The 24,309-nt window shown below is 36.9% G+C and overlaps 4 protein-coding genes across 6 annotated transcripts; 3 read left to right on the forward strand and 1 right to left on the reverse strand.

The window, feature by feature from the left end:
- Nucleotides 1-3,340: 3,340 nt before the first annotated feature.
- On the forward strand, nucleotides 3,341-8,092 carry LOC130512876 (uncharacterized). Of its 2 annotated transcripts, XR_008946482.1 has the most exons (5): nucleotides 3,341-3,622; nucleotides 3,720-3,835; nucleotides 4,925-7,044; nucleotides 7,142-7,257; nucleotides 7,897-8,092. XR_008946482.1 is itself a non-coding variant. In XM_057011315.1 (4 exons), the coding sequence occupies exon 3, from the start codon at nucleotides 4,925-4,927 to the stop codon at nucleotides 6,263-6,265; it is 1,341 nt and encodes a 446-aa protein (XP_056867295.1). In that variant the 5' UTR covers nucleotides 3,341-3,622; nucleotides 3,720-3,835; the 3' UTR covers nucleotides 6,266-6,308; nucleotides 7,897-8,092. The 2 variants fall into 2 exon arrangements, 1 of the variants encoding a protein (XP_056867295.1); XM_057011315.1 differs by lacking the exon at nucleotides 7,142-7,257 and having other exon boundaries at nucleotides 4,925-6,308.
- Nucleotides 8,093-10,895: 2,803 nt separating this feature from the next.
- On the forward strand, nucleotides 10,896-13,914 carry LOC108856196 (sugar transport protein 1). Its single transcript, XM_018629948.2, has 4 exons — nucleotides 10,896-11,156; nucleotides 11,419-11,741; nucleotides 12,286-12,915; nucleotides 13,343-13,914. The coding sequence occupies exons 1-4, from the start codon at nucleotides 11,024-11,026 to the stop codon at nucleotides 13,820-13,822; spliced, it is 1,566 nt and encodes a 521-aa protein (XP_018485450.1). The 5' UTR covers nucleotides 10,896-11,023; the 3' UTR covers nucleotides 13,823-13,914.
- A 730-nt stretch (nucleotides 13,915-14,644) lies between these two features.
- LOC108856195 (protein POOR HOMOLOGOUS SYNAPSIS 1-like) lies at nucleotides 14,645-18,122 on the forward strand. 2 transcript variants are annotated; one of them, XM_018629946.2, is made up of 10 exons: nucleotides 14,645-14,948; nucleotides 15,100-15,219; nucleotides 15,330-15,395; nucleotides 15,516-15,613; nucleotides 15,684-15,883; nucleotides 15,982-16,034; nucleotides 16,244-16,347; nucleotides 16,425-17,461; nucleotides 17,564-17,839; nucleotides 17,925-18,122. In XM_018629946.2, the coding sequence occupies exons 1-8, from the start codon at nucleotides 14,691-14,693 to the stop codon at nucleotides 17,338-17,340; spliced, it is 1,815 nt and encodes a 604-aa protein (XP_018485448.1). In that variant the 5' UTR covers nucleotides 14,645-14,690; the 3' UTR covers nucleotides 17,341-17,461; nucleotides 17,564-17,839; nucleotides 17,925-18,122. The 2 variants fall into 2 exon arrangements, with proteins under 2 accessions (XP_018485448.1, XP_018485449.1); XM_018629947.2 differs by having other exon boundaries at nucleotides 14,646-14,948; nucleotides 16,467-17,461.
- On the reverse strand, nucleotides 18,120-22,569 carry LOC108858415 (F-box protein At1g11270-like). The gene is made up of 3 exons (XM_056985796.1): nucleotides 21,511-22,569; nucleotides 18,400-18,464; nucleotides 18,120-18,262 (listed from the first exon to the last, which is right to left on the reverse strand). The coding sequence occupies exons 1-3, from the start codon at nucleotides 22,509-22,511 to the stop codon at nucleotides 18,120-18,122; spliced, it is 1,209 nt and encodes a 402-aa protein (XP_056841776.1). The 5' UTR covers nucleotides 22,512-22,569.
- Between the last annotated feature and the right edge of the window lie 1,740 nt (nucleotides 22,570-24,309).

Genomic DNA, 24,309 nt, shown 5'->3' on the forward strand with positions numbered 1-24,309 from the left:
TAATACAAAAAGACATATACACAACATTAAACAAAATAAAGCAGCTGCTCAATGCTCATTGAACAAAATAAAGCAGCAGTAGCTCTCAGACATTAAACTCCATAAACATAGCTTAACACTTCATTCTCGTCCAAACCCTATCGCCCATTGTGTAAACATACATGTAATATAATCCAAACTGCACCTGCTCATTGATCCTGTTATAAAATAAAGTCCAATTATTTACCAGCTTCCTTATATCACCACCAAAACAACCACGGAACCACTATCTCTTCCTCTGCCACCACTCTCTCCTCTACCACTGCTCATTCCAGTCTTCCACCACCACCGATCCACCACCACTGTTATCCACCTGAGAAAAAAGTCAAAGTCGTAACGTTTAATCATCATTCATGCCAGAAATAGATCAAATGGCCAAGAAAAACTCAAAATGCTAAAAAGAGAGCATTTTAAAAGTACTTACAAACCTACAGAGGTTCTGAAGAACATCAAAAAACCTATCAATGTCATCTTGATTCTGGTAGTTCTCAATCAACGTCATAACAAAACACTTGGAGGCATTGATCTCTTGACATATACAGAATCAAGATCTAAACAGAGAAACCAAAGCCCTTCTCACCGGCGAAATCGATGGTACTCTGGGGAAAGAGGATTTAATCACCGGCGAAATCGAATCTGACAACTTTTTGATGGACCCTAGCTTATGATTTTGAGCGAAGTGTTTCCAAATCAAACATGTCGCAAGCCGAGAACAGGAGAGACAGAGAGAGGCACGAAACCTGAGAAATGAGTCTAAAACGCAGCGTTTAGGTTTAGGAACCGGGTTGTACCCGTATGGATTTGGGTGGGTCGGGTTTCTGTGGTCGGGTTATGTAATTATCTGATTTCATTAAGGTTGTAGATGTCTTTAACGCTGTTTTGTATTTAAAAATAAATGAAAAAGAAATTATATTTTATTGTTGGGAGAATTTAGAATTTTCTAAGAGTCAAAGGGGCATCTCGAGTTAAAGTCCATTTCCTCTTTTACATTCGGAAGTTTACAAAACCATTATAACGGTTTGATGATGCGTGTAACTAATAGCTAGGACAAAGAAGTAATCCGTCTTAAAAGTGGCTTAGAATCTTCTGCCGTATTTGTATAGAGATTGGCCCTTGATTTGGTGTGCAAGCGTGAACCAAACAAAACCATAGTTATAGCACTTTTATAATCGAACTGAACAATCAAACATTTTAGCGCGTTGGGTCAAGACACATGGCGGTGAGTCAAAAAAGAACCCAAACACAATGGGCGCCAATGGCTATGGACCATCCTTCCTTTAGTTGACCTTGAATTCATTTATCATTTTTCCAATACTTTTTCTCCTATTGTTTAATTCAATTTTGCGTAGATATTTTTTTGAAATTTATCTTTATTTATTCCCCTGAGAATCTGAGATAACACACGGAACCATTTGTTTCCACGAGATTTAGGTTCACCCTCTATAGTTAACCTTTAAATTCACCACTCCATTTAAAACCAATCAAAGTGTCATATAGATAATTAAATAAAAATATTAAATTTATTTTTAAAATAGTTAAAAAAAGAGTAACGTCAATTTTAATGATGCTAACTAAACCCTAAATTTTAAATCTTAAATTTTAAACCAAAATCTATACACTAAACTCAAATCTTATACTTTAAACCCAAATCATATATCCAAAATTAACCCAAATTCTAAACTCTATACCCTAAACCCATCTTATATCCTATATCCTAAACCCAAACCATATACCCTAAACCCAAATTTTATACCCTAGATCCAAATCTTATATCTTAAACCCAAATCATAAATCCTAAATCTAAATTCTTAAGTTTAAGTTCAAGGTATAAGTTTAGGGTATAGGATTTGGGTTTAGAGTATAGGATTTGAATTTAGGATATAGAGTTTGGGTTTAAGATATAGGGTTTAGATTTAGGATTTAGAATTTGGGGTTTATATATATGGTTTGGGTTTATGGTATAAGATTTGGGTTTAGTGTATAGATTTTAATTTATAATTTAAGATTTATGGTTTATAGTTTAGTTAGCGTTATTCAAATCGACGTTATTTTTTTAACTTTTTAAACATAAATTTAATATTTTTTATTTAATTATCTACATCACACTTTAATTAATTTTAAAGAGAGTGATCAATTTAAAAATTCACCATAGTATGTGAACCTAAGTCTTGTCCTTCGTATAAATATCTTCTCTTTGTCACTCATCACTACACAACGTTCAGAATTTTAAAATCCTACAAATATGTTATTATTCGTTCCTCTCGTATATTAATGTTCTGGCAGTTATCATATTTACATACTCCCTCTGTTTTTTAAAGATAGATGTTTTAGAAAAATAGATTGTTTCACAAAGATGTATTTTTATGTTTTCTATACAAAAATTGCAAATTTTAATAAAATTGATTGAATTTATTGAAAGATTATTAGTTAAAATGCATTAGAATTTGATAATTTCTAAAAATGATGTATAGTTAATGTGTTTTCTTAATATGTGTGAAAACACCAAAACATATATTTTTAAAAAATAGAGGGAATATTTGACAAATATGTAACTAGAACTTTTTTTGCCGTGAGTTTGGATTTGAAATAAGAAGAAAGAAACAATTTGGTTGTGTTAAAAACCTGGGACCTATTCAAGGGCTATTTAGGAATTTCGGAGTATAAAGACGAGCCCAGATTTTTCAAATCACATATAGCCTCTTTATTTTGAATAATTTCTGTATTTCCCCTAATTTTTTCTTTACTCAAATTCGCTCTTTTTCAAATTACATTTAGTCCCTTTATTTTGAATAATTTATTTATTCCCCTAACTCTTTCTTTATTCAAATTCGCTCTTTCATTACAAGCTATTTTCCAGTTGATCAAAAAATCTAATTAACATCAAGTCATTCAAGTCTGTATAAATGGTTACATAAATTTTATGTCGATGCTGTAGTAAGATTGCCGAAACTAAATATTTTATTTTAATAAATGTAGTATATTTCTTACGTATGAATATATCCTTATATCACGGAATTATATATGTGAACGTTATATAGAAACAAATTTCAAACTTAGAAAGAATATGGATAAGAGTTCCACGTAACTATTGGTGCATTGTTACGTTGTTTCTTCTTGTAAACAGATTTTCGAGTGGTTGAAAACAACTTGTAACGACCCGGTTACGTGAGTCGGGTTATAATTCATTAATTTGAATTATAGTTAACCGAACTTACCGTAATTTGCATGTGTTTAGTGCTAAACGGGGCCGTATTGGTATATAATATATGTATCTACTTCTCCATGAAAAACCTAGACCATCGTTATTGTCCAAGCCGCCTTCCCTTTTTTTTTCTTTTCACGTTCACCACCTAACCGCCATCTCAAGCTGTTCTCTTCTTCTCATCTAATCTCCATCATAAGGAGAAACACTCCAAAGAAGACTCATAACCATAAACGAGTAACACCGGAGATCCACTTCGTTAGTGCCGTATCAACACCGCCGCCATCATCTTCATCAAACCGTGAGAAAAGTCAGGTGGGAGATCCGGGTCCGTAACATCTCCAAATCACCAGCACTGATCACCACTATCTTGACCGTGAGGTACTAAGAAGTATAAGCCACTGGTTAAATATCATTATTCTTGTTTCTTGTGTTGCAAGAAATAATTATAATGAACAACCTTAATTATCATGCGTAGGAAGTCAGCGTGGAATTATTTATTCAACAAATAATTCTTTTATAAAGCTTAGACCGAGGCTTGTTGGATAAGTATTATTTCTCGAGCATTTCCGTTCCATCCCCGGTTTGACTAAGGTGAGGGTTATTCCGTTTAAATCCCGAGCTAGTTTAGTACTGCTATTATAGAAAGTCTAGTATCGAAACATGATCTGTCTCTGTGAATCGAGTCTGTTTGAGAGTCTTGTTTGTTTATTATTTTATTGGTTGTTAAACCGGAAATAGGATAATAGAGGATTCAACGGTTGAATGAATTTTGTGCTGTTAAAACTGTTATATATATGTATATATAAATATGTCCGTTTGTGTGGATTGCGGGTGCACAAAGACGTTTGTGTAAGTCGCCGACGAGCAGTGTGATTGCGGGTGCACAGAGACGTTTGTGTAAGCCGCCGACGAGCAGTGTGATTGCGGGGGTACAAAGACGTTTGTATCAGTCGCCGACGTGCAGATTGTGGGAGTGCAGAGATGGACTACTGTACGCCTGGAGATATACATATATCCTTATGAGGAAATGCGGGGTGCATAGAGTAGCATGTACTATCAGCGCATTGGATGTTTTATGTGGTGTATTAGACACTATGTTTGTTTTGTGTTAGAGCTAGGCTTATATGGTCGTAGTGCTATGTACTGAGTCTGTGGTTTGCGGTTTAGCATCCCATACCTCACTGAGTGACTCCCCTGTTGCTCATCCCTATTTTCTTTCCCCTTTTCCAGGTGAGACTGACCAGCAGGAGTAATTGCTATCGGATTGGTGCTTTTGGGCGTTTTCTTTAGTTTTTTTTTTAGACTTGCGGTTTTATGTTTTATTGATATTTTCAGAGTTTATTTTATTATTTGGATTTATGACTATTTATTGGATTTATGGAGTTTGGATACGATTTATGAGGATTAATAAATGGAGATTTCATGAATTATTATTTATTATTTTATTTCGGATTGCGGGTGTTACAATTTGGTATCAGAGCGGGGTTCCGTCCCGGCTCTGACCCGGGATGGCGATTTGTGGGACTTGATTTCAATCGGATTTAGACAATTTAAAAAATTTTCCTGGGAATTTGGGGATTTTAAAAATAAAAGTAATAAGCACCATTCTGTTGCTATTATGTCTTGAATTATTGGTGTTCGGTTTCAGTGGAAATTAATTGTTGTGCTTTCCCCTTTCAGATGCCGCCAAAGAGAGGAACTAAGCGTACTCGCACCGTGAGAGCCAGAGTTGATGCTCGCGAGGTTGCAGATGACCAGGCTCCACCAGTGGATGTTCAGACAGAAGGTGTGCCGCCAGTAGCCCCACCGATTGATCAGGCTGCACTCATGCAGATGGTTCAGGCAGCAGCTACGCAAGCTGCTCAGGCTGCCATTCAGCAGGTTACCCAGGAAGCAGCTCGGGTTGCTGCACAGGAAGCTGCTCGAGTAGCCGCACAAGAAGTTGCTCGCCAGTTGGCTGCCGCTCAGGTTCCACCACAGCAGGTCCCAGCAGCGCAGATTCCTCAGGTACCATTGCAGCAGGTTCCAACAGCGCATATTCCTCAGGTACCATTGCAGCAGGTTCCAGCAGCGCAGATTCCTCAGGTACCATTGCAGCAGGTTCCAGGCCAGCAGATTCTGCCACCTCCACCGCCATTACCACAGGTTTATCCAGCTCATGATGAGAGGTATTACCGACTCACCAGTATGATGAAAAATATGGGTATGGAGCATTTTGTAGGAACAGTGGATCCTACAGCTGCTTATGATTGGAAGTTGAGTCTGCAACGGAAGTTGGAGAATATTAATTGTCCCTCAGAGTTTAAGCTTAGATTGGCTATGCAGTATTTACGTGGAGATGCATTGGTATGGTGGGAGGGAGTGCGATTGAACCATGGGCCTGACATTCTCACTTTTGAAGATTTTATCGAGGAGTTTGATAAGAAGTACTTTCCGAAACAAGCTATGGATAGAAAGAAGAGGGACTTCGAGCATGTGAGCCAGGGTGACTTATCGATCAAGCAGTATGAGGTTAAGTTCAACCAGCTTCGCAGGTTTGTTGGAGGTGGTATTCCTGAAGAGGAGTTGATCAGGAAGTTTTTGGATGGGATGCGTTTGGATATTCGCAACAAGTGTAATGTCGCCACTTACTACAGATTGGGAGACTTGGTGGAGAAAGCAGCTGAACAAGAAGCAGGTTGGATAGAGGAACAGAAACTTCTCAAAGAAGCCCAACCTAAATCTGGAAAGACTTCAGAGTCACAAAAGAGAACTTGGGAACAATTGGGAGCACCTAAGTGCGGCAAATGCCATCGCCACCATTTTGGAGAGTGTGTCCAGTGTCATAATTGTGGAAGGATGGGACATGTGTCCAAGTATTGTCGGAGCAGGCCTGTCGATGTTCAGGGTACCGGGCATATTGCAGCGGGACCGGGTAGTTGCTATAACTGTGGTCAGACAGGTCATTTTTTTAGGGAGTGTCCGACGAGGGGACATGCTACACTTCCACCACTGCCTAAGCGCCAAGCCACTGATCCATGATTATTTCCAGTAGGAGGCAGCGAGAGAGTTAAGCCAACTGTTGGTACGCATCTTTTCACCTGGTAATTTATGTTTGCGCACGGTTTATTTATTTATTTATTTATTATTTTTTTTTTTTTTGTGTGGTTATCATGTGTTTTTAGATAGAGAAAAAAAAGCGTTAGTTCAGTGACAGTTGAGTGTGAGAGCTTTCACCTCATTTGATATGGAGGACCGCATAGTTCAGAGTGTAGCTAGCAGAGAATTTTTTTTCTAAAAGAGTTAAGTCAAGTTGAAGACATCTTTTCTCTTTCTTGGCTTAGTATTTGAATTCGGGGACGAATTCTTTATTAGTGGGGAAGAATTGTAACGACCCGGTTACGTGAGTCGGGTTATAATTCATTAATTTGAATTATAGTTAACCGAACTTACCGTAATTTGCATGTGTTTAGTGCTAAACGGGGCCGTATTGGTATATAATATATGTATCTACTTCTCCATGAAAAACCTAGACCATCGTTATTGTCCAAGCCGCCTTCCCTTTTTTTTTCTTTTCACGTTCACCACCTAACCGCCATCTCAAGCTGTTCTCTTCTTCTCATCTAATCTCCATCATAAGGAGAAGCACTCCAAAGAAGACTCATAACCATAAACGAGTAACACCGGAGATCCACTTCGTTAGTGCCGTATCAACACCGCCGCCATCATCTTCATCAAACCGTGAGAAAAGTCAGGTGGGAGATCCGGGTCCGTAACATCTCCAAATCACCAGCACTGATCACCACTATCTTGACCGTGAGGTACTAAGAAGTATAAGCCACTGGTTAAATATCATTATTCTTGTTTCTTGTGTTGCAAGAAATAATTATAATGAACAACCTTAATTATCATGCGTAGGAAGTCAGCGTGGAATTATTTATTCAACAAATAATTCTTTTATAAAGCTTAGACCGAGGCTTGTTGGATAAGTATTATTTCTCGAGCATTTCCGTTCCATCCCCGGTTTGACTAAGGTGAGGGTTATTCCGTTTAAATCCCGAGCTAGTTTAGTACTGCTATTATAGAAAGTCTAGTATCGAAACATGATCTGTCTCTGTGAATCGAGTCTGTTTGAGAGTCTTGTTTGTTTATTATTTTATTGGTTGTTAAACCGGAAATAGGATAATAGAGGATTCAACGGTTGAATGAATTTTGTGCTGTTAAAACTGTTATATATATGTATATATAAATATGTCCGTTTGTGTGGATTGCGGGTGCACAAAGACGTTTGTGTAAGTCGCCGACGAGCAGTGTGATTGCGGGTGCACAGAGACGTTTGTGTAAGCCGCCGACGAGCAGTGTGATTGCGGGGGTACAAAGACGTTTGTATCAGTCGCCGACGTGCAGATTGTGGGAGTGCAGAGATGGACTACTGTACGCCTGGAGATATACATATATCCTTATGAGGAAATGCGGGGTGCATAGAGTAGCATGTACTATCAGCGCATTGGATGTTTTATGTGGTGTATTAGACACTATGTTTGTTTTGTGTTAGAGCTAGGCTTATATGGTCGTAGTGCTATGTACTGAGTCTGTGGTTTGCGGTTTAGCATCCCATACCTCACTGAGTGACTCCCCTGTTGCTCATCCCTATTTTCTTTCCCCTTTTCCAGGTGAGACTGACCAGCAGGAGTAATTGCTATCGGATTGGTGCTTTTGGGCGTTTTCTTTAGTTTTTTTTTAGACTTGCGGTTTTATGTTTTATTGATATTTTCAGAGTTTATTTTATTATTTGGATTTATGACTATTTATTGGATTTATGGAGTTTGGATACGATTTATGAGGATTAATAAATGGAGATTTCATGAATTATTATTTATTATTTTATTTCGGATTGCGGGTGTTACACAACTATTTGTGAACAAAAAACTTTATATCTGTAAAGAAAGATTTGAAGTCACGTTATAAGAAAAACCATGCTGCATCCCATGAAACAAGTTAATTCTAGAAAGTAGAAACATGTACCCAAAACGAATTTAATGTTTTTTTCAGAAAAAAACGAATTTAATGTTATCCAAATAGATAAAGACAACTAGTTGGAGCTTCGAATGAAATGCGATCGTTGCTGATTAGTATGTCTTGTACAATTAATTTTGCCACCCAGTCCACCGACCTCTCGACTCTTCCTTTGGGTTACGTTTAATGCCATGATATGATAACAAGTGATAAATTAACGTTACCGTTATCTGGTTTTCAAGTACTGAAGTACATATGTGTATATAGAAGGAAGAGTCGATAGTGAATACTTCGACGATAATTAATACGTATGAACTGATGTTAGTCAAATTATGGGTACAAAGTACATAGTTTAGAGTACTATGTTGAACGTATTAAAAAAATCAATATGAATGGTTTAATGTTATGATTGTATAATGTATGTCATAGTTCAATAGATATTAATTTTTATAACATATCCCCTAGACATTATTTGCGAAGTGATTTGCCACATGTCTTCTCTACAATCGTTTTCACAAAAAAATGTGACGTGTCTATTAAGATTGATGACATGTCATATGGTTAAATATGACATGGACACTTACATTTAATGCTGATATATATTTTTAGAAATCTTTTTAAAATATGACAATAACTCATATATTACATTTAATATTGATTTATATTTTTGGTAAATTTTGCAAAATATGGTAATAACTCATAAATCATCATTATAATAAATATATTCAAATATGATATTTTTAATATCGAAATATTATATAATTTTACTTTTATAATTATAAATTTTTTATTATCTAATTTTTTTAAAAATTTCTGAATTTAAAAAAAATAAATCGTAATATCATCAGTTTCTTTTAGATATCTATAAATTATGTAAATATTATTTAGTTTTAATTTTTGATAACTATAAATTATGTAAATATTATTTAGTTTTAATTTTTGATAACTATATAATTTTATATGATTTTTAGTAATTTTGTACAAGTTGATTTAATACATTTAACCAGATGAAATAAATAATTTTTCTTATCTAAAATTTTGACTTTATATATATACATATATATTCTTAAATATAATTTTAAAAATATATATTTTCTCTTAATTTTATGCTTAATTAGTGATATTTATATTAATTATCAGTCAAAATAATAAAATATATAATATTAATAAATTACATCTTAAAATATAAAATTTAACTTTTAAAAAATTCATCACTACACATGGTAGAGGAAAACACCTAGATTAATAATTGTGACATGACTACTAAAATTGTTGACATGTCTTATAGATTAATATGACATGAACAATTATAATGTTAATTTATATTTTTGGTAAATTTTTTAAAATATGGTAATAACTCATATATTACATTTATTGTCGATTTATATTTTTGGACTTTTTTAAAATATGGTAATAACTCATAAATCATCATTAAAATATATATATTCGATTATGGCATTTCAAATTTCGAAATATCATTTAAATTAAAATATTTCAAAAATATATACATATATTTAGAAAATTATAAAAATCAAATTAAATCGTAAAATCATTAGTTTCTTATATATATCTACAGATTTTATAAATATTGTTTAATTTAAATTTTTGACAATTATGCAATTTTCCATATTTATTTAATATATTTAATTAAAATAAATAGATAGAAAATTTTGCCTAAGATTATAATTTTAAATATATACATGCACATTCTTAAATATAATTCAAAATAAATAAAATTGATTTTATCTTAATTTTAATGTTCAGTTAAATCAAATTTATATTAAAATATTGATAAAAAAATTATAATATTAATAAAAAGTTAAATATAATTTATATTTATTTATTAAATATATTTTAATTCTTTTTTACTGCACATGGTGCAAGAAAACACCTAGTAGTTATATAAATGTTTTGTTTGAGTATATTAATTTGGAAATTACTCGATGGGTGTTTGGAACTGGATAGAGCCGTTAAACCATCAAATGGGTCTTAAAAGTAAGAATTGTAAGATGACAAAAAGAGGAAGAAGAAGTAAGAACTAAATTTGATTTACACTTTTACAGTCATCCGGACATATGCGAGAATGTTATTGAGATATCCACATTACACAGTTAGATTTGGCAACCCCACAACTTTTTTTTTTCTAGTAATATTGATTTGTCAGTTTTTGGTAGGATTTAATTTTTTTAGATAGTTTATGTTTACTTTATATTTATTAAAACCATTTCTCTCATGAATCATGATTATTAGTTATAGAGTTATGCTCATTTATGTTTTATAGGAAAAAAAACTATACTATTATTCTTTTCTTATCATTTACTTATTATTTAAAATATAAGGAAATATATCCTATCACAACTATGCTCTAGCCAAGCCACGTACTAACATTTGTAATAATTCCACTTGCTCTTAAAAGTCAATATACGCATGATACAGTTAATAACATGTTCACATAGAAATATTTCTTTTTAAAACATGTTCACATAGAGGTCACCAAGTTGCTCAAAATCATGAAACAGCGAAACCTTATTCAATTATCTTATGATGTGGATAATTAGCAAAAGATTAATTACGATAATATAATACGAAAGTAGTCAAATACAGCTCAACACTTATACCCTTCTCTTCTCCACTGTCTATATAAATAACCCTGTTAAGTAATGTCTGATCTCTCCATCAAACTTCTTTTCAATTTCGCTTACATCTTAGCAGAAGAGAAGGGTCATTAGAAGAAGAAAAAAAAACTAAAAACTTTAGGGTTCTCTTTTAAATTTTCTTTCAAAAATGCCTGCCGGTGGATTTGTCGTTGGAGATGGCCAAAAGGCTTATCCCGGGAAACTCACTCCCTTTGTTCTCTTCACTTGCGTCGTCGCTGCCATGGGTGGTCTCATCTTTGGATACGATATTGGTATCTCTGGTAAGTATCTAACAATTTCTCAGCTTTACATTCTCACCCCACAAGTATCTATTTAGATATCATACATCCCCATGTTCGAAACTTTAGTAATGGTTCCATAATGAAACAACAACAAAACTGCCTCTTATGTTTCTCTCCATTCATAAACACCCATATGACTCAAAAACACATAATCATCAATACATAGATTTTTAAAAATTTCCCCATATGTTTCTATAAAGTCATGAAAACCAAATCGACCTGATCAATTTTTATACAACAGGTGGTGTGACGTCGATGCCGTCTTTTCTGCGGCGTTTTTTCCCGTCGGTTTACCGTAAACAGAAAGCAGACGCGACAACGAATCAGTACTGTCAATACGATAGTCCAACGCTTACGCTGTTCACTTCGTCGCTGTATTTGGCAGCGCTAATTTCGTCGCTGGTGGCTTCCACCGTGACGAGGAAGTTTGGACGACGGCTCTCGATGCTCTTTGGCGGCATACTCTTCTGCGCCGGAGCTCTCATCAATGGCTTTGCTAAACACGTTTGGATGCTCATCGTCGGCCGTATCTTGCTTGGTTTTGGTATCGGTTTCGCTAATCAGGTCCGTCACTAATACCCATAAACTTCAATTATGATGATTTTATCTATATTACTAACCATAATAGTAAAATTATATATTGTTCATTTTCATATTTAAGTCACGAGTAGAAAAAATCAAATTGGATAAACTTTCTACGTGATATCTTATAAAATTCAGTGAACTGAAACTTATATTTATTTCGCTATAAATGTACCTTGGTTTATAAAAAAAGTCATGGACCCACTTCCTTTGAACATAATCATAAAAAAATTAGGTCAAGTTGACGTTATTATTTTTCTCTTGCTTTTACTATCAGTTTACAACGACGTTCATTACTATCCACATTATATTATATGATGCAATTATTTGTGTTTCTTATTGGATTGTATTTGACTGAATATCCAAAACTGCACATGGTCTGACCTTTTAACCCATGACGTCTCTTTCTCCTTATTTTCGATGATTTAATCAGTTACTATATTGTTTTTGACGTCATATCGTATAAGTTAACTTTTTGATCACTCATTGATACGGATGTTTACATGTCATTATTTTATGTTTACAGTCTGTACCACTTTACCTATCCGAAATGGCTCCATACAAATACAGAGGAGCGCTAAACATCGGCTTCCAGCTTTCAATAACTATCGGAATCCTCGTAGCCGAAGTACTCAACTATTTCTTTGCCAAAATAAAAGGAGGCTGGGGATGGCGGCTCAGTCTCGGCGGCGCCGTGGTCCCTGCTCTGATCATAACACTCGGCTCCCTGATCCTCCCTGACACTCCCAATTCAATGATCGAGCGAGGCCAGCACGAGGAGGCCAAAACCAAGCTTAGAAGAATCCGTGGCGTCGATGACGTAAGCCAAGAGTTCGACGATTTAGTAGCAGCTAGTAAAGAGTCACAGTCGATAGAGCATCCGTGGACAAACCTCCTCCGCCGTAAATACCGGCCGCATCTCACTATGGCCATTATGATTCCCTTCTTTCAGCAGCTCACCGGAATCAATGTGATTATGTTTTACGCTCCCGTTTTGTTCAACACCATTGGTTTCACGACGGACGCTTCTCTCATGTCCGCAGTGGTCACTGGCTCCGTTAATGTCGCCGCCACTCTCGTGTCGATCTATGGTGTTGACAAGTGGGGACGTAGGTTTCTATTTCTTGAAGGCGGTACACAAATGCTAATATGCCAGGTAAGGAAACACATCTACTTTCTTAGTTTATTGGAGTTGACTTATCATACGAAGTCATGACGTAAATGAATGTCTAGATATCAATTATGATCAGTTAGAAACGTTTATATAAACCAAGCGCTCGTAGCTTGGTGGTAAAGGAGGTACAACTGTATTGTCCCTCACCCGGATTCGAGTCTTGGTCACAACGGATTTAACATCCCTTTCGTTGGGGCGCTGGACCCCTTTCGGAGGAATAGTTGGGAATGTGACTGGCCAGATACCAGAGTTATAGAAAAAAAAAAGAAACGTCTATATATATATATATATATATATATATCATGATTAAGACCTCATTATATGGTTTTCAATATATTTGCTAGCATTGGTCTATCCATTGCACTAATTAATGAAAACATGGTGTTCAATTTTTCTTGTGTGATTATAGGCTGTGGTTGCTGCATGCATCGGGGCCAAGTTTGGGGTAGACGGGACCCCTGGTGAGCTGCCAAAGTGGTATGCTATAGTGGTTGTAACGTTTATATGCATATATGTGGCGGGTTTCGCGTGGTCATGGGGTCCGCTAGGGTGGTTAGTACCTAGTGAGATCTTCCCGTTGGAGATAAGGTCAGCCGCTCAGAGTATTACGGTGTCGGTGAACATGATCTTCACGTTTATAATCGCGCAGATCTTCCTGACGATGCTTTGCCATTTGAAGTTCGGTTTATTCCTTGTATTTGCCTTCTTCGTTGTGATGATGTCGATTTTTGTCTACATATTCTTGCCGGAGACTAAAGGGATTCCGATTGAGGAAATGGGACAAGTGTGGAGGTCACATTGGTATTGGTCAAGGTTTGTGGAGGATGGTGAGTATGGGAATGGGCTTGAGATGGGCAAGAGCAGTAACCAAGGAACTAAACATGTTTGATTTTATTTAGTTTGTTTTAAATTAGTAAGTTTTAAGAAAGAAAAAAAAGATTTGTAATTTTTAATTTCGGTAAAAAAAAGAAGTGTATTAGTTTACATATATTTATGTTTTGACTATGCATATGATTTTTTTTATATCTAGGTTTCTGACTTAGTCGTGCCTCCTAAATTTATCTTCCCATTCTCTGGCTTACATTTCCTTTGCATTTTATTAAATAATACTAGTGAAATTTTAATTTTCCAAAAAATATTTGTATTTTTGTTGAAAGGATAAAAATGATATAAAATTTTTAATCGTAAAAATAATGTATTTATAATTAAAACTGAAAATATTTTCTTAAAATGTGTGAAAACTCTAAAATATACAATTTTTTGAAACAGAGAAAATACTTTATTTTAAGGTTGTTTATTCAGTTGCAGTCTAGTAATTGAAAACCATCAATCTGATTATTGTTTGGATATTAAAGTCCTACACTTAAAATTTATTAATATATTGTGTACTATATACGTAAATGATAAGTATGAATAATTTAAAAACAAATTCATACAAACTTTATCAGTTCATTCAAAGTAAAAAAATATTATATCAATGTATAGAACTGGGTAGAAACTAAAATATCAAAAATAAATTTATGATAACTTTTCTGTTTTTCTGATTTCTTTTATGTAAGAAAATCTTAGATGTAATGATATGATATCTTCGTGTTGACAATTATTAAAATATACTGGGCTTTTAGGCCCATTGTGAATAAATCTGAGCCCATGTACCGTTGAAAATCTTTAATTTTGTACAGCACTTTTTCAAAATCTATTCGTTAAGAGGAGAAAAAAGAGAAAAATTTCAAATCGGAGAAAATATCGGAAGGAAGATGGCGGGATCCCTAACAGCATCAGTCCACGAGCACCACGCGGAGGCTTCAGAAATTCCCCGATGGCTAATCAGTTTCGCTCGGTTTGTTCCGTTTCCATCTTCTCCATCTCCGTATCCAGGACTCGATCCTCTCGGGAAGAGCGAGCTAAGTTCGTCGCCCGACGGGACGTGGCTGTCGACGGTGAATCTCCGGCTGGTGGACGAAGTGAACAGATCCGGTGCGATCCTCTCCGTCCAACTCGCCGGCAAAATCCTCGTGAGTTGAATTTCTTTAGATCGGATTTGCTAGTTGCTACTCTTGGTCTTTAGTTTGGATTGGTGTTCGCGATGGTTTAGGCTTACTAGATTTCGTGAATCGAGATCTAAGTTGATTTCCCCTGGTGTTTGATTGTCCAATCTATATACAGGAAGAACACTACATTTCAAAGCTGAATTTCTCGTGGTGGCCTTGCATCACTAGCGTTTCTGAGTTACCACCTCGTGGCAGCCGAGCGATTCTCGTTAGCTACATGGATTCTGAAAACGAGGCAACCTCCTAACACTCAAATCTATTTTGAAAGCTTAATAGTGTAGATTACGAGTTAAATACTTAATTTGTGTGATCGGAATCGTATTGTTTGCTGTGTTTGTTCTCCAGATTCAAAAGTTCGCTTTAAGGTTCTCCACATGTGATGCAGCGGTTACCTTTGTGGCAGCTCTTAAGGTTAGCCATTTACTGCAAAGAGCTGCTTTACATGGATATCTCATTAACCTGACTTCAGTTTATTTGCTGACTTTCTTCGAGTCATAGCCAATTCTTCCTGTTCGTTTGTTCTGTTTGCAGGAGAAACTCAAGGGCTTAGAGGAAGCTGGGCTCCAGGAACGTGAGCCTGATACTAGTTTCCAGTCAGATTACAACCCTGGAAACGAGACTATCCCCAGGTTATATCACATTATAGTGTTGTGAACTTGTATAAGTACTTTAGCCAACAATGGTAAACTCTCTTTGCAGAGCCACTGTGGAAGAGCCGAACATGGTTAAACATCTTGGTAGCTATGTCCCTGAAATGCAAGCAAGGCTCGAGTATCAAGATGGAAAAATCTTACACCCACCACAATCCACGCTTAGTCATATCTCTAACGAGAATTGCAGTAACCTCCCTCCAAATTTCACCACCTTACCCTCTGGTTGCTTCCCCAACTCCACTCTAGGTAATCTTCACAATTCATCTTGCTTGTTCTAGTTTAAGATATATAGCTTCTTTAGTACATTTTATTAACAAGTTTTCTTCCCATGAAACCGGCTATAGATGCAGGCCAAACAACTGTAAAGCAGGATCCTGGTCTTAAGTCACAGATACTGGTATAGCATAAAAACTTGAGTTTTGATTCTTTCACCAAACTCTCTTTCTACAGACCAACACAGTTCTAATGATTTCTTCTGGATTTTGGAAATTCGACCTTTTTGTTTTGACAGAAGTAAATGTTGATCAGATATATGATGATATCTCGCTAAGCTGATTTTGTTCGAATCATAGCCAATGATTCCTGTATTTGTTGTTCTGTTTGCAGGAGAAACTCAAGGGCTTAGAGGAAGTTGGGATCCAGGAACGTGAAACTAGGTCCGAGACTAGTTTCCAGTCAGATTACAACCCCGGAAATGAGATTATCTCCAGGTTAGAGCTCATTACGGTGTTTCCAATTTGTACAAGTGTTTAGCCAACAATTTAGATATGGAAAATACTCTCTGCAGAGCCATTGAGGAAGAGCCTAATATGTTTAAACCTCCTGATAGTTATGTTCCTGAGATGCAACCAAGGCTTGAGTATGAGGAGATACCAGAAGGCAGTGCTGCACTTTTGGCTAAGAACTCACAAACACCAAGGCAAGGAAATGTTGCTGGTAAAAGTGATGCTACTGTGATGGAAGCAGAAAACCTGGCTCGATTGGTTCCCAATCCTGCATCAAAGCCTGCGTGTCCTGATCCAGTGGGCCTGGACGAAAATGAGAAGGATAAAACGAGAGCTAGAGAAAAACAACTTGAGGAAGCTAGAAGGCTTGCTTCTCTGCACAGGAAAAGGAAGCCAGACAGAATCGACTATGAAGCAGCAATTCGTTTTCAAAAGCGTGCACCTGCAGATGAAGATCGTCCTGCATTACCAACTACTACCACCGAAGGACTTGAAGCACAGCTAGATGTTGCAAGGAACAAAATTTCTCAAGGACAGGATGCTCCAGCAGCTATATTGCAAGCGAACATGCTCAATGATCCAGAATCAACTTGGAAGAGGCCAAAGCTGATGCTACCATCAGACAACGACTTTGAGGGCATTCCAAAGATGGGCTACGCCACTGACCTTCTTGCAGAGAATGAGGAGCTACCAGAAGGCAGTGCTGCACTTTTGGCTAAGAACTCACAAACCCCAAGGCAAGGAAGTGTTGCTGGTAAAGTTGATGCTATTGTGTTGAAAGCAGAAAAGATTCAAACGCCTGATCCAATGTTGTCCCCTTCGATTAATCCTGCTGCTGCTGCTCTTACTCCAAGAATTGGCTTGACGCCAGCAAGGGATGAACTTCACCTTAATGGAGAAGACATGGACAACATGGATGAAAGTGAGGAACTCATGAGAGGAGAGAAAGCTGAGCCAGAGGCTGAGGAGGATGCATAGAAATTTTAGCAAGAAGGTAGATAACATCATGGAAAGAGATGGAAGAGTCTCTGTAGACGTAAGCCGACACCATTTTGTAAAAGATTATGACTATCTGATTGTCTCGATCTCTGCCCTCGAGGTAACTCACCGACTACTATTTATTATTTTATTACAAAACTTTGATATCATCATTAAATTTATTATAGAACTATGATATCACCATTAAATTTCTGTTTTCCAGGATTCTGAAGAGGAAATCTCTCCCACGCTGGAAGCTGCACGTCAGCTTTACAGCTGTTGCTCTCACTGCAGGGGCAAACCACATCTCCAACGTCTGTTGGTTGGAGATGCTAAGATAGGTATGGTTGCAGATAGGTTGAAGAACTCCTTCCATACCAGCTACATCGATTTTGTAAGTAACGGTACAAATCAAGAAATCTTTAGAGGCATCTACGAGGGTATACAAACACATATCACAGAAGACCATTCCAATATGTATGAGAGGTTCACGGTTGAGGTAAATTTTTTGTTAATTTAGTTTAATTTATTTTTTCACTTTTAAGTGTTTTGATTAACTCTGATATTGTTCATGATCACAACAGCTTTGGGGACCTCCGAATGAGGTGAAAAGCGCTTTTGAAGAAGCTATTGTGGAGCTGAGAAGAAATTGTTTCCAAAATTAGAACTATCTTGCTCTATGTCTTGACATACGATATAACTCTAATATCCTTTAACAGTATCTCTTGCCTAATGACAGCTATTTTAGTACATTCATGGAAATGTATATTGTGTAAATCTCACTTCACTAGAACACGATCTTCATTTTGTGGAATACTATCATTTGCTTGTGTAGCACTTGCTTCTGGAATTTCCTCAGGTTGATTCGGTGAAGAATTTGAGGTTGTTGGTATAACTCCCCCTATCTTCCCAGCCTCCAAACCTGGAAAGTCAAACACGACAGGATGCAGCAACACTTGAGTGTTTGGGCCGCTCTTTAGAACATGATGAAATTTTCCACACATGCAAAAAGATAAAGCAACCTAACACTTTAGCTGCTTTTGCAATAAACCGTCATACGTGCCAGTTGATACGCGTAATCTGAGCTAACCGAAATGTTCAAGACCCACACATAGGATATATACCTGATTCCAACATATTGATGATTCTGAGAGCTGTTCAGACAGAAGGATCTTAGTTCAAAGGACCCATTCAGAGAGCTCAGAGTTTGCCTAATCAACGAAGGATTTGATGTGGTTTTATCTGCAAAGCTATAATTTGAGAACATGGGTAAACAAAGCAAAGCAAGGAAAGTAAAAAGAATGATACACAACTTTCCTCTATCTGGGTCTGCGAGAGATTTCAATGTATGAAATTCATAATATGAATTATGAATAAAATATTAGATACAAAGTATCCCCGCGTCTAGTTTAACACAAAACTGTTTCTTTCGGATGAATATGAATGGGACCTAATAGTTATTCAGATATTCAAACAAATAGTGGTGACCAAGCGGTGACGGAGCAGAGCTACGTACATGTATGGTTGACCGGTTATATACCAACGGTAAACGATGATAACCAGTTAACTAGACGTCGCATTTTCGATCATTCGTGTGCATACAACAATGCATCGAATGTTTGACTAAGTAAAAGGAGTTTTTGTTCTCTTTGAATAATAATCTCCTAGACATTATTTGCGAACTGACATGAACCAAAATCAGTTTAACAAAAAAATGATGACATGTCTTAAAAGAAATGTGACATGGTATCAATTAAACAAGCTGATGTCGGAGCTGGAGAAACATACGATCATCAGCTTGAAACTATGAAAAAACTCTTTTTTCTCTCTCGACGGTTAGGATTTTTTCGAAGAAAATGTTTATCATCTTTGACGTCTTAGCTGGTAAAAAGAATGGTCAATTTGGTATCAAAATGAACGAAAAAAATGAAACTCGTAAGTTCTAGTTTATCAGGTTGTCCGATAACAATATAAAAATTCAAGAAAGCAGAATACAAAAAGATAAAACAGCACTTAAGCGTCTGCTATAACAGAGAATAAACTTTCGAAATAATAAACAGCACCTAGGCGTTTGCTAGGTTTGAAGAGTAAATCATAAGATTTGTCATGGATATCATATATCACCAGTGGTTGCAATCTTCCGTTACCCAAAGTAATAACTTATTCTTGTTCAGAATGGCGATTGGTAAGAGATGGCATTCACCAAACCAAGAAGAAGTTTTGGTGAGATCCAGCGAACACATTTTCTTCCATGTCTTGGTGCCGCCTGAAGAATCAAACGACCATATCAAGTGGGTGGGCCATTTTCTCCGAGATATGCACAAGCGGTTATCGAGGATTGAGATGAAGACGTCTACGTGCATGAGCAAAGGGAGCTTTACATATGACTTGGAAAGTCTCAGTGTGATGATCAAGAGATAATATCTTGGTTTCTTCACACTCGGTTAACCAATAAAGTGACCATCAAAATACACGGGCTTCTGGTAAGAAAACAGAGAGTAATCTGTATAATTCTACACAAAACCAAATCCCAAAAGTGTTGTAGAAAGTTCGGCAAACAAATATTCTGATGCTTGACTCAGTCCATTAAGAATTTTGAATGTTTACGTACTCTGTTCTTGTCTGAAAGAACCCAGGTGAAAATCGCATATAGATCTCCTCATTTAAATTACCATGAAGAAATGCATGGTGGACATCCATCTCGCAAAGCTCTCAGTTCTTGGCTAAAGCTACCTCCAAAAGAATCTCATGGTTTGAAGCTTGCAACCAACCACGTCTTATATTGCTCGATCAAGACGTACTGAGTTTTATTTTTAACACTCATTTATCACCTGAAACATGTACTCCCGTCAGAAAATCACTCAAATCCCAAGTTATACTATACCTAGCGTTTACTGTTTACCCGCTTCTGCATAAGTTGTTGGTTCATCACATATGGTGATTGAAGCAAGAAAGGCCTGCTGCAGGATAGACTTTTTCTTCACATAAAGCATAATTCTTTTGTGTACATATCACATTACTTTGAAAAATTATTGACGATAATGTCGACGTAAAAAAACAGGGCGCCAAAATGATGTGTTACTTGACTGCTAAGGAACTTCCTTTTTCATAATTAGCTGTTATTCTACGGAATCGGACCTAGTCATGATCATTTGATCAGTTATATCCCAACAGTAAACGACGATGACCAGTTTCGATCATTCGTATGTTGGATGTTTGAATAAGTAAGAGGGTTTAACTAAATTTTCATTTTTGTTCTTTTTGAATAATAATATTATTCAATCAAAGAGATACCTACTGTCTCTTTTTTTGGTAAACAACCTACTGTCTCTTTGGTAAGCTCTAGTTAACCAGGTCCGATAACAACATTAAAATCCTAGAAAGTAGAAACAATGAAGAAAATGTTTTATTACAATGGTTCATCAATGAGTAGAAACAAAAAGAAAAAATAATTAATTTGGTAAAACAGAGAATAAGCTTTCGAAATAATAAACAGCACCAAGGCGTCTGGTAGGTTCGAAGAGTAAATCATAAGTTTTGGTATGGAGATCATATATCACCAATGGTTGCAAGCAGTGTTGTTAAACCCGGACCGGACCGGCGGTCGGACCGGGTTCAACCGCGAACCGGACACCTATCCGGGTTGGTTTAATGTCAAAACCCAACTAAAGTTGAACCGGTTAAAAACCCATGTTGAACCGCTTAAAACCCGGGAACCGGATGACCCAGCGAACCGACGAAACCCTGGTTCGTATAAAAATCAAAATTTTGTTAATAAAATAATTATTTTTTCTCCCTTTTTAACATATATACTATTTTGTTTGTCACAAATTGCAACCAAAATAGAGTTTTGTAACTAATGTGTATATAATTTTTATAGGTTATGAAGATTTAGAAGGACAAAGATTTGGAGAATAAACTTTAAATGTTTTTTTTCCTATTGACTTTAGATTTGAATTATTAATTTTTTTTATTGTTTTTATCACATTTCAATTTGTTATTTTTGAAAGTTTTCTAAACATTATGACTATTTTTTGAAAAATATATATATAATATTTATAAAATAATAAATTCAGTTTAATCTAATCGATCCCGGTCAAACCAGGTCGAACCACAATGACCCGTGACCCAAAATATTTCCGGTTCCCTCGCCGGTCCGGTTTTAAAAACACTGGTTGCAAGTATACATGACTATGAAGTAATAACTTATTCTTGTCCAGAATTGCGATTGGTAAGAGGTGGCATTCCCCGAACCAAGACAAAGTATTGGTGAGATTTAGCGAACACATTTTCTTCCATGTCTTGGTGCCGCCTGAAGAATCCAACGACCATATCACTTGGGTGGTATATTTTCTCCTAGATACGCACAAGCGGTTATCGAGGATGGAGATGAAGACGTCGAAACGGCCACGTGCATGAGCAAAGGGAGCTTTACAGATGACTTGAAAAGTTTCGGTGTGAAGATCAAGAGATAATATCTTGGTTTCTTCACACGCGGTTAACCAATAAAGTGACCCATCAAAATACACGGGCTTCTGGAAAGAACGAATCCGATAAGGAGAAGCAGAAACAAGGTACCTCCAAGCATTGGTTCTAAAATCGAAAACTTCACAGGTAGTAATGTTGTCTAGGTCAAATTCGGATGAATTATATAAATAAACCGGCTTATACGTGCCCATGACTTTGTCTTTACCAAATCCGAGCCCAGGAGTTGGACAGAAAAATCTCTCCCTGAGGAGCTGTTCATAGTTTGAAAGTGGAAAACTTCGTTGATATCTGGTGGCGGGGTTCACCACGACACTGACACGCAGTTCTACTAGTGAGTAGAAGCATATTAGACCGTCACAACTACCATGGCAGAACGTGCTGCCCGAAGTAGGAAAACTGACCGTGGAAACTATTGATGACCCCAGCACAATTCTTTGAGCATCTGTTTCCTCATCACTATAATCATCAGTATATTTGAGACACACACAAAGAACATCTGGACCTCGTGATTGCCTACGACGGATCAGTTGTGTTTCTTGGAAACGTCGGGACTCGATTGTTGATTTCCAATTCTTGGATATACACTTGAATCTAAGTAGAGATTCCACGGGAAGTCTCTCAAGGATGAGCTCTGCCACATCGTGGGGTAATAGTTCCACACTCGTGCAATGTCTTTTCAACATTGAATTTAAATTGATCAAGAGTGACGACCAAGGCTTTGTCAATATATATGTACGTACACACGAGCACCCTACGAATTGGAAAAAAAAAAGAAGAAGTAAAACTTCATTCCATTGAGGCAAAGGAAAATTTCCTCTTTCTCAAAAAATAATGTATATTACTGATGTTGATGATTAAATGAAAAAAAAAACTCAAAGGAAAATTTCCTCTTTATCAAAAAATAATGTATATTACTGATGTTGATGATTAAATGGAAAAAACTCAAAATGAAATTACAGATTTCAAAAAAAAAATTGATATCACAATAACAAAACAAAGAAAAAGAGTGACTACCCCAGGCAATGGTCGCATCAAATCTTTACTCCTGGGCTTTTATAAATTCTCCGGAAACTACTTCTCTCCCCTTTTTGCTTTAAGAGAAAACGTTAATTTAGATGCCGAGGCGGAAGAGATCTCATCTCATAGGAAACTCAAACCTAGTTAGATTCAAACCCTAATGTCTTTCTTTTTTTCTTTGTTTTTCTATTGGATTTTGTGTTCTCTTTTTTTTTGGGGGGGCTTAGAAACCCAAATATTTATAGGGAAAATAGCATTAAAAACTATGAAGCTGGCAAAAATTTGCATTTTAAATATTGGAACTCACGGTTGCTCCATTAGTATCTGGCAAGATCCGTGGCTCAGTTTGAAGAAACATGAACGCCCAATGGAACCTCCCACAGAACATAGTGCAGACTTATGTGTTTCTGACCTCATGATATCAGGCTCCCCGCAATGGGATAGGGCCAAAATCCAACTGCTGCTCCCAGATTATGAAGAGAAAATCCTATGCTTGCAGCCTAGCATCACCGGGGTTCCGGACAAGCTATTCTGGCTAGGTACAAAGTCCGGGAACTATTCCTCAAAGTCTAGCTACTACATTGCCATCGAGAACGAGATGAACCTCAACAATCAGGAAGCGACTTTCAACTGGAAAAAGGAATGTTTGGAACCTAGATTGTGCCCCGAAGGTTAGACACTTCGTCTGGAAAACTCTCAAACGGGCACTCCCAGTGGGAGAACGCCTGGTGGAAAGACACATCGACATCAATCCTCGGTGTAAGCGGTGTGGCGAGATTGAATATATCTCTCATCTGTTGTTCCAATGCCAATTTGCTCAAAAGGTCTGGATGCTAGCTCCATTTGCGACAGAGAAGAATTACAGAGGAATTATAGATTTGCTCAGTAGCTGGCCGGAACTCTGCTACCAAACCTGCTTACCCCCTTCAGGATTAACATCAACTTCGCTATTTCCATGGATTTTGTGGTCAATATGGAAGGCGAGAAACCGGTTTGTTTTTGAAAGCTTCTCTGCAATACCTGAGGAGACTCTGTCAACAACAATTAAATTGGCGCGGGAGTGGAGCAGTAACAGCAAACCAGAGAGTGGAGTCACTACGAAGAGATCGTTCCCGGATCTGGAATCACCCATAGGTACTCTTGTGGTTCGATCTGAAGGCGCTTGGAAGGCGGAAACGAATGAGGCGGGCCTTGGTTGGATTTTAATGGCGACGCCTCGGATGAGAGAATTCAAGGAAGCTAGGGAGTTTGTAGCTTCACCACTAATGGCGGAAGGTCTAGCGTAGCGTGAAGCGGTGCTAACCTGTCAACGACAGGACCTGAGAAAGCTCCGTTTTGAAGTGGACTCGAAGCAACTTGTGACGAGCCTTAACTTGGGATCGAGTGTTGCAGAAATCCACAGCGTGGTTTCTGATATTTTAAATCTTTCTGCTGTGTTTGAATCTGTTTCCTTTGTCTGGATTC

This window comes from Raphanus sativus, chromosome 5 (genome assembly GCF_000801105.2).
Source record: "Raphanus sativus cultivar WK10039 chromosome 5, ASM80110v3, whole genome shotgun sequence".
In the NCBI taxonomy this organism is placed as follows: Eukaryota; Viridiplantae; Streptophyta; class Magnoliopsida; order Brassicales; family Brassicaceae; genus Raphanus; species Raphanus sativus.